Source organism: Guillardia theta, assembly GCF_000315625.1.
Source record: "Guillardia theta CCMP2712 unplaced genomic scaffold GUITHscaffold_49, whole genome shotgun sequence".
In the NCBI taxonomy this organism is placed as follows: domain Eukaryota; class Cryptophyceae; order Pyrenomonadales; family Geminigeraceae; genus Guillardia; species Guillardia theta.
In genome coordinates, this window is record NW_005434625.1 from 342,407 (window position 1) to 350,687 (window position 8,281).

Here is an 8,281-nt window from a genome sequence, read left to right on the forward strand (position 1 = left end):
CGAACTGAACAAGGAGAAGGGATTCACTTTTGCGTTCCCAGCTCAAGCAGAGAGAGGAAGAAGGTCAATAGACTCCAGCAGCAGCTCTCCAACGCCCTCTTCAGGATCGAGGCCCTGCAGTCTTCGAGCATCCGACGGGAGAGCCAGGAGAACGTTGCGGCAGCAGGAGACGGGCGGGGCAGCTCGCGGGATGGACCAGCGAGCTTGCAACAAACTCCCCTTCTGCAGCCCTCCGCTGTAAATAGTCAGGAGATCCTCGGCCCGGAAGCAAGTGTGGTCAGTTCCCCTTCCTCTGACTGCGCTGCCTGCTGACCCCCTCCCCGTAGAAGTCTTCAGTCCCCAACATGAGGTTTCCTGACCCCGCTCTCGTCCTCGGCTCCACTGACTGCTGCGTTGCGCTGCTGCAGGTTGGCCACCGCGTCTCCAGCAGTATCTCCGAGGTGAAGTTCCATGACCCATGTCACCTGTCCCGCCGTTCACCTTTTCCCTCCTATCCCCTCTTTGCTTCTCCTCTCCTTTCTTCTTCCCTCCTATCCCCTCGCATCCTCTCCTCTCCTCTCCTTCTCTATGACTCTTGTCCTCTCTTACCTCCCTCCCCCTCTCTCCGCTCCCCTCCGCTCCCCTTGCCCCTCTCTCGCTCCCTCTGCCCTCTTCTCTGCCTCCTTCACCTCACTCTGCCGAAGGCCCAGCACGTCCTCCGAAGCCCAGCAGATCGAGAAATTACCAGCAGCAGGAGAGGATAGCAGCAAGATGTTGGGTGAGGAGGAGAACGTGCCTCTACCCGAAGGGTGAGCACTTGAAGTGACTTGCCTTCCCTCGAAACCTGAGTGACATGATAGTTGGACGGAGCATGTTTCAAGGAGCACTGGAAAGATCTACTATCGTCACAAGGTGCGTTAGGGGAGGAGGAGGAGGAGGAGGAGGAGGAGGAGGAGGACTCCCGGAGGATCAGATTGTGGAGCTGTGGAATAGGGGGAGCAGGAGGAGCAGGAGGAGTAGGAGTGACGGTCTTCCTGCAGGCAACCGGTCAGTCTCGCTGGCGAAGACCTACTTGAAGCAGTCATTTCTTGTCTTGCAGCAGCAGATGCTGATCTCATCAGTAAAGTTGAACTAACGAAACGGTCCACCACTTTTTTTATCACACTGAGTCGGAGCTACTAGGCTAGTCGCTACTTGTCTAGCATACTAGCATAAGGACTTCCGAGTCGCTCCGATGACTGCGTTAAGCACTGTCGCTCGTTGAGACTCAGTGACCTGATCGGACACGCGTTAGCGTGCATCATGGCATGGTTGTCTCCACACACACGCTGATCAGGCTGGCCGCCGCTCGGCAGCCCGGCTCGGCAAAACCTGAGCAGAAGACAGATGATTACCAAGTTTGGATGGCCTTCAAGTATTCACAGATAAGTTTAAAATCTTAGAACGAACTGCGAGGCCAAGAGACCATCCTGCACTGCCGTTTCCTTGTTTGCCGAGCGATCCGCCAGCCACTACGGCTTGACTGAGCGCAACACGTCATCGAGCCCGTCACTGAGTCGTAGGCCCGGACCCGGCGCTCAAGTTCCGGAGTCCGGCGGCCCGGCGTTGACCGTCCGACAGTCTCAGTGCACTGAAATCCTGGGCTGGGTCTTTTCCTAGTGGGCGGCGTTGAGATGCACAGGACGGGGAGAGCATGGATGGGGAGCGCCATGCTGCTTGCCATGCTGAAGCTCCTCCTGACATGCTCCCTCGCTCGAGCTGAGAACCGATCATCATCCTGCTCCCAACATACCTCGAGCTTGTCCTGCCTTTCCTCTCGTGCGGTTAACTCGATCCTGGAGGAGCTTAACCCCGACCCTGACCAGTACAAGCATGCTCCGAACAAGCATGCTCGAGAAGTCTCCTCCGGCCACTACGTGCTAGTGCATCCTACTCCTCTGCCTCTCCCGAAGCTCATAGCATACAGCGAAGACACGCTGCGCTTGATTGGTCTGAAGCCTTCAGACGCGGAGCAGGAGGAGTTTGCGGCCCTCTTTGGCGGGGACGTGCGAGCTGTTCCGGGATTTCTCTCCACGTGGGCAACTCCTTACGCTCTCTCGATCTATGGGGAAGAAATCATCCCAGACGGAGCAGGAAGGAGCGGCAATGGGTACGGGGATGGTCGGGCGATCTCCCTTGCAGAGGTTGAGGATGAGCTCTCTGGAAGGTGGGAGCTACAACTTAAGGGAGCTGGGCGAACTCCGTTCTGCAGGGGAGGAGACGGGAGAGCAGTTCTCAGATCCAGCATACGAGAGTTTCTTGCATCGGAGGCCATGCATGCTCTCGGAGTGCCGACGACGCGAGCTCTTTGTCTCGTCGTCTCGGGCACAGAGCAAGTGAGACGCCCATGGTACCGAGACGCCCTCGAGGCCGCGGACGCCAACGGTTTCATCAACAAGCACGGGGGTAATGTTCTGCAGGCAGAACAGTGTGCCATCACCACGAGAGTCGCCCGCTCTTTCATCCGAGTCAGTCAGTTCGAGCTGTACGGCCGGAGGGCGAGAGGAGGGGACGAGAGGGCCAGGGAGGAGCTGCGCAAGCTGGTGATGCACACGATCGGCAGGGAGTTCTCGCACCTAAAGAGTGAGAGCATGGAGGGCTCCATGCTCGTTCAGATGGTTCGCGAGGTCGGAGAGCGACTGGCGCACATGGCGGCTGAATGGATTCGGGTGGGATACACGCAGAGCAACTTTAACTCAGACAACTGCCTGGTGAGCGGCACGACCATGGACTATGGACCCTTCGGCTTCATCGAGAGATACGATCCTTCCTGGGGCATGTGGATCGGAGCTGGTGATCACTTTTCCTTCCTCAATCAGCCCAACGCTGCGGGGAGGAACTTTGAGAGCTTCGCCAAGAGCTTGTATCCTTTGCTCGGGCACGAGGAGGCCACAAGTGTGCAGGCGATCATCAAGAACTTCACGTCAGTCGCGCAGAAGTATCTTCATGACATGTTTGCAAGGAAGATGGGGCTGACGAGGCGGGCTGAGAGGCTTTGGACTAGCCTAGAGAGGTTCTTGACTAGACATCCCACAGACTACACCATTTTCTGGAGGCAGCTCTCGCTCGCCCCTCGCATGCTTGCTGGCGCCAACAGCAGCATGCCGTTGCAAGAGCAAAGAGACGCGGTGCTCCAAGTGCTGGAGCCGTCGTGGTACCGAGAGCTGGCTGGAGAGACCAAGGAGGAGCTCATCCGATGGATCGATCGTTGGCTCGAAGCCCTCCGGGAGGAGGGAAGAGATCGGGAGGAGGTCAGCAGAGAGATGCTTCAGGTGTGGCTGCTCGGCCAATTCATTGCTCTTCCTCTCACAACATGCCGCAGGTCAACCCAAAGTATATCCCGCGCGAGTGGATGCTTGCTGAGGCGTACCAGCATGCCCAGGGGGGGGACATGGGCCCGCTGAAGGACTTGATGGACCTGTTTGCCCATCCCTACAGCGAGATGCCTACCTTCAGCAGCAGGTGACCTTCCTCCCGTCCCCACGAGCAATGACAAGTCTGACACGTCTGTGCTCTTCAGATTTTATCGCCGTGCTCCAGAAGGGAGTCATCGCAAAGGGGGCATAGGTTTCATGAGCTGATCCTCCTAGGCTGCTCAGTCCTTGTGTCTGGGCTGTTCGTCCTGCCTGCTGTCTTCCATAGTGACGGTCAGGTCGCAAATGGATCTGATCCAACGACTTGCCCCGAAGAGGAAGCGTGTGCTTTGTGAATACGTTCTGGTGTACAGTAAACATGCTACTAGAATTCTCACCCCTCCTCCTCTGACAAGTCTTCCTGATGGACATCGTTGGTCGATCCAACGTCAGTGTTTCTCGTCCTCTCATCGTTAGATTCGCTTGGAACCTCGCCCAAGATTCGAGCAGCTTCCTCATGAGCTTGTTTGATGAGTCGCTCGCACTCCAAGCTCACCATACGCGCCTCCTCCTCCGCGTCGGCTACGATCGCCATCATCCTCTGCAGCTCGAACTGAGCATTGGGGTTTGGGCACGATTCTTCCATATGCTTCTTCAAGTACCAGCGCACGTACTCCTTCCCACAGCAATCGCATTTCCATTTCTTGCTTTGCTTTGTGTCCGCCGAGGGCTTGAATCCTACTGGTCGCCCACATTTCTTCAACGTTGGCCCCGTGCAGTTCTTCGCGTGCCTTTTTGCATTCGACTGATTGGAAAACACAACAAAACAAGTGGGACATCTCCTCTTGTCCACTGGAGGCTGGGATTCAATCACAAACTGCCTGGGCTCCTTGGTTTTGTTCCCTTCCTCCCCTGCCCCATCCTTCCCCGCACCACTTCTTTGCGTCGATTCACTCACCCCGCCGTCCTTGGCGCTGCTTCCGCTTGCTGCCATCAGCCCTCACTCATCCTTCCCGCTCATCTCCATGCGCTTCCTCGTTTTCCCGCCTTCCTCCTCGCCCAGCCATTCACTGCCAGGCTGAAAAGGGACAAGTTTTGTGGGGCTGCACCCAGCCTGCTAGCCAAAGATTTGGGTAGAAAACGGTCTGTAACGACTAATCGTTATGATGCAACCGCTCTCTGACAAAGCAGAGGCGCTCTATGAAGATTGGAGAGGGAAAGGGGGCGGGGGGGCGGGGAGGGGCGGAAGGTATGGGCGAGAGAAGAAGCCGGGTATAGACGCGTGTGCATGGTCTCTGATACAGACATGTACCTGTCGTGAGGGAGGAAGGAGAACGTTCGAGGAGGCCGTTCTAGAAGGGAGGGTAGGCTGCACTGCATCCACGAAGAAAAAGACAGAAAAATCCGATGTGAAACATTGTAGTAGTTCATATCCCAGGGTCACCATTCGAAGAAGTCGTTCGTTTGTTCGGTTTCATGTGATACCTGCAGCAAGACAGCTGGAGGAATTGTATAAGACGTCAAGAGCGAAGAGGGGCTTCATTGCGCTGAACATGTGTTTGACTAGTGTATTCCAGTAGAACGCAGCATCAAAGTATCCGGCTGCTAGGATGAGCGACAAAGATTGGCAAGAAAAGCTGAGGATGGTTCAACACAAGATGGTATCGTATTCGTCATTTCTTAGTCACCTCTTGTCACATCTTGACTCATGATAGGTATCTTTGTGGGAAAATCAAATAGAGCCTGCGATACGCAGAATGCAGCGGAAGGAAGGGAAATCATACGCCTACATTCTTGGTATGAAAGACCTTGTTTGCGCACCTTGTGTCTCAATAACTATCAAGGCGTGATGGTCCTGATGATATGGTACCTCTTCTCACACGATTTCCTCTACTTCGTGTCTCTCCTCGCTGAAGTTCTGCGAACCTTCGGTTGGCATCTCTGTCTGCCCTCCTTCAACCTGAAGCTTGTCAAGGAATCGTCTTGCTCGTCCTCCGTGTGGTGAAGAAAACTCAATCGGTTCAGGTTGGTTCCACCTGGCCTGCGCCCTCTGTCCATCGCATGACTGATGTTGACCTAGGGCCTCAGCCTCAAAACCCAGCAGCTCTACGCAGGTGTTGTACTTCTCTTGTTGATGTACATGTCATCGTCATCGTCGTTGAATCATCCTCCTCTGCAGCGGTCTTCCTTACTCGGCTCATGTTCAAGATAGCGTACGAGCAGGTGAAGCGAGAGTCTGGGTCCTTGTGGTCAGGTGAAGGAAACGGTGCAGGACTACCTCTACGCCTTCATCGAGACCATAGCGACTGGTGACGAGCCTCCTGGGCTGAGCGAGTTGCTGTGACTCGGTGTGACCTCGGGCGACAGGACTGACATGCTACCTGGTCTTCCTGATGCGCATCCAGGTAATGCAGCCTGATAGCGAGGACATTGATGTACTCATGATGTCACAGTACAAGGCATCGTACCAAGAGGAGAACGATGGCTTCAACGTCAGACAGTCTGCTGCGGTTCTCCTTGGTCGTCTTGACGGCAGTCACTCAGGATCTCTACATCATTGGGGCCTGTGGGGTCATCGGACTCTTCTTACACCCTAACGTCACCGTAAGCTCAGCTGCTCTCCTTCGCCCTCCCTCTCACACTTGCCTTGCTGACAGTCCAACTGGTTCATCAACGTCTTGTGGGCGTTCTCAACCTACCTGGAGGCTGTCGCCTTGCTCCCGCAGGTGAAGCCATGGCGGCGCCGCCAGGGTCCTGCCTGACTTGACATACAGCTGTACGTCTTTCACTCCGCCTCCAAGACCGTGGACAACATGACCTCCCTTTGGATCGGTGACTTGTCGTTGAGCTCTCTGCTTCTGCTGACCCTTGGCAGTGTCCCTGTTTCTCTCCAGGGTGCTCGAGTGCTCTTTCTGGTTCGTCGCTCTGTTTTTCCGCGGGTACATGAAAATCTGGTCTTCCATTGTTTGGTACTCGTCTCATCATCTCATCGCCCATGTTCTTGACCTCTCACACCCCCAGGTATGTTATCATCACGGAACTCGTTCACACTTTCCTCCTGCTCGACTTCGTTCGCAACTTCTACAAGTGCTACCAGCAGGTTCTGCCGTTGGGTCGTCTCCGGCTCCTTGACGAATCCTGCGCAGGGTATGAACATGCTGCTGCCGTCCGCCTGGGGGTTGACAGGCAAAGACTGGTCCTTCGGTTCTGGAACGGGTTGGCCCTCCCCTCTCCCCCTCCTCCCCCTTCCCATCTCCCATGTCCTCCTGCTCCTCCTGCTCCTCCTGCTCCTCCTGCTCCTCCTGCTCTTCTACCTTCACCTCTCCGCCCCTGTCCCCCCAACCCCCTGCCCTCCCCTCCCCATCCTCCTCCTCCTCCTCCTCCCTGCCATTCGCTGTCCTCAAGTTTGCATGTTGGTGTCCACAAGTTTGCACTCACTTCATCTCCTGTCGTCTTGGCTCGTCTAAGGTGCTGAAGCAAACTAGCAGGCGCAATGAACGAGCGACGCGATTGATCCGCTTCGATTCGAATGGAAACATGTGAATGTACAGAAGAACACCTGTGTAATAAAATCTACAGTGAATGCCTGTTCCCACGTTTCCTTCTATACCATCTCACAAGATCCCTTGTTTGTATCCGTTTGTCTTCTTACACTTACTCTTATGTTGTTACAAAACTTTCCTTCATCGCACTGAAGACTTCAAGATTATCTCCCAAGTCATCAGCAGTAGGATCAAGGTAAGTCTTGCTATGTCCTCGTGGGTTGGTACAGCGGAACTAGTTTCCCTTCACGATGCCGAGCGATCACCGCCGAGACGCCTTCAGGTGTCAAACATCACACGTCAGCCAGCCACCGTGACAATCGAATGGAGAAGGAGACGAGGACAAGAAAAAAGTTCTCGACGGGGCAGCAAGCAAGCATCACCAGCAGAAACTTGATTGTTGTACTCGTATCTTGAGATCTGTCAAGCTCGTCACAACAAGTGACCATGCAAATGTCAAACCTCCGAGCTGCCGTGGGTAGTAAAGAATCTCCACCTGATGAGAGTGAGCGATCAGCCTTATCTCGCCTCGTTTCGCGCAACCTGAAAGTCGAAGTCTTGAGCAGGCCATCGCTCTGTCGGGGCTCGAGCGACTCGCCGTTCTTCCCGCAAATCCGCTGCGGTCGTAGTCGTATCCGCACTATCGCGTTAGGAGGGAAAGTCCCGCTCTGTCCCATCCCTTCACCCCACAGGCAGAGGAAGCGACAGCCTTACCTCGGGCTCGAGGACGAGCGAGCAGGTTGACTCGTCGTAGAGCGGGGCCTTGAGCCCTCCCGCGGGACTTTCGCTGCTGAGGTTCGTCTTGACCGTCACCCACGTCCCCCCGTCAGCCTCCCGGAAGAGGGGCGTGTTGAAGCTGATGACGATCGGAGTGTTTCTGGGTCGGACCCGTGAGTACGGTCGGGGGTAGATGGCCGTCACTCGCAGAGGCAAGTAGCCAGCTGTGAAGAAATCCCAGCAGACGTCCCCCTCCACCCGCCTCCGCATGTTGGCCTGCCAGAGGGAGGACTGCGAGTTGATGGAGACCCGATAGTGAGAACTTGTTCGCAGCGGCTGGAGGGGAACGAACGTCAAAGTCCTGCCAGTCACCGTAAGGGTGCAGCCATGGCAAGTAGCAAGGAAAGGAACCTGCTGGCCTCGTCCAACGTCACCTCCCCGGCCTCAGGTTTCGCGCTGAACTTTCTGCGAACCTGAACTGGGAGGTCAGCAGGATCTCATTTAGGGTCACCTCCAGGAGGGAGATAGGGAAGGAGGGAGAGGAGGGGAGGGGAGGGAGGGAGGGAGGGGAGGGAGGGAGGGAGGGGAGGGAGGGGGAGGAGGGAGGGAGGGAGGAGGGAGGAGGGAGGTAGGAGGGAGGGAGGTAGGAGG

General features: G+C 55.9%; 5 protein-coding genes across 5 annotated transcripts in view; 3 read left to right on the plus strand and 2 right to left on the minus strand.

Moving 5' to 3' along the window:
- The window catches only part of GUITHDRAFT_140850 (hypothetical protein), a gene marked incomplete at both ends in the record, with an annotated part of 10,718 nt that extends 9,663 nt beyond the window's left edge, over window positions 1-1,055 (plus strand). Inside the window, 6 exons of the mRNA XM_005829919.1 lie at window positions 85-276; window positions 327-349; window positions 408-440; window positions 684-788; window positions 840-891; window positions 1,020-1,055. Of these exons, the coding sequence (XP_005829976.1) occupies window positions 85-276; window positions 327-349; window positions 408-440; window positions 684-788; window positions 840-891; window positions 1,020-1,055 (441 nt within the window). The remainder of the gene's footprint in view (window positions 1-84; window positions 277-326; window positions 350-407; window positions 441-683; window positions 789-839; window positions 892-1,019) is intronic.
- Window positions 1,056-1,763: 708 nt separating this feature from the next.
- Window positions 1,764-3,460, plus strand: GUITHDRAFT_59700 (hypothetical protein; the record flags this gene model as incomplete). The annotated part of the gene is made up of 2 exons (XM_005829920.1): window positions 1,764-3,290; window positions 3,341-3,460. Coding segments are annotated over 2 exons (1,647 nt in total), but the record flags the coding sequence as incomplete, so codon positions are not given.
- Window positions 3,461-3,765: 305 nt separating this feature from the next.
- Window positions 3,766-4,365, minus strand: GUITHDRAFT_111044 (hypothetical protein; the record flags this gene model as incomplete). Its single annotated transcript, XM_005829921.1, has 1 exon — window positions 3,766-4,365. One exon carries the CDS (start codon window positions 4,363-4,365, stop codon window positions 3,766-3,768), a length of 600 nt encoding a protein of 199 aa, XP_005829978.1.
- A 581-nt stretch (window positions 4,366-4,946) lies between these two features.
- GUITHDRAFT_153418 (hypothetical protein) lies at window positions 4,947-6,960 on the plus strand. The gene is made up of 16 exons (XM_005829922.1): window positions 4,947-5,032; window positions 5,087-5,168; window positions 5,216-5,302; window positions 5,347-5,396; window positions 5,452-5,485; window positions 5,551-5,594; window positions 5,644-5,680; window positions 5,739-5,776; window positions 5,825-5,863; window positions 5,916-5,975; window positions 6,029-6,097; window positions 6,146-6,203; window positions 6,247-6,340; window positions 6,393-6,471; window positions 6,518-6,587; window positions 6,857-6,960. Exons 1-16 carry the CDS (start codon window positions 4,982-4,984, stop codon window positions 6,883-6,885), a joined length of 921 nt encoding a protein of 306 aa, XP_005829979.1. The 5' UTR covers window positions 4,947-4,981; the 3' UTR covers window positions 6,886-6,960.
- Window positions 6,961-7,119: 159 nt separating this feature from the next.
- GUITHDRAFT_111046 (hypothetical protein) overlaps window positions 7,120-8,281 on the minus strand; it is a gene marked incomplete at both ends in the record, with an annotated part of 2,918 nt that continues 1,756 nt past the window's right edge. The window contains 6 exons of the mRNA XM_005829923.1: window positions 7,120-7,190; window positions 7,297-7,333; window positions 7,376-7,409; window positions 7,457-7,581; window positions 7,628-7,991; window positions 8,042-8,103. Coding sequence (XP_005829980.1) covers window positions 7,120-7,190; window positions 7,297-7,333; window positions 7,376-7,409; window positions 7,457-7,581; window positions 7,628-7,991; window positions 8,042-8,103 — 693 coding nt within the window. The remainder of the gene's footprint in view (window positions 7,191-7,296; window positions 7,334-7,375; window positions 7,410-7,456; window positions 7,582-7,627; window positions 7,992-8,041; window positions 8,104-8,281) is intronic.

Bases quoted from the DNA above. Each gene is read 5' to 3' on its own strand.
- GUITHDRAFT_153418 (XM_005829922.1), top strand. From the start codon at position 4,982: ATGAGCGACAAAGATTGGCAAGAAAAGCTGAGGATGGTTCAACACAAG. The intron at 5,033-5,086 runs GTATCGTATTCG...GACTCATGATAG, and splicing joins GGATGGTTCAACACAAGATG to GTATCTTTGTGGGAAAATCA. The intron at 6,472-6,517 runs GTTCTGCCGTTG...AATCCTGCGCAG, and splicing joins TCTACAAGTGCTACCAGCAG to GGTATGAACATGCTGCTGCC.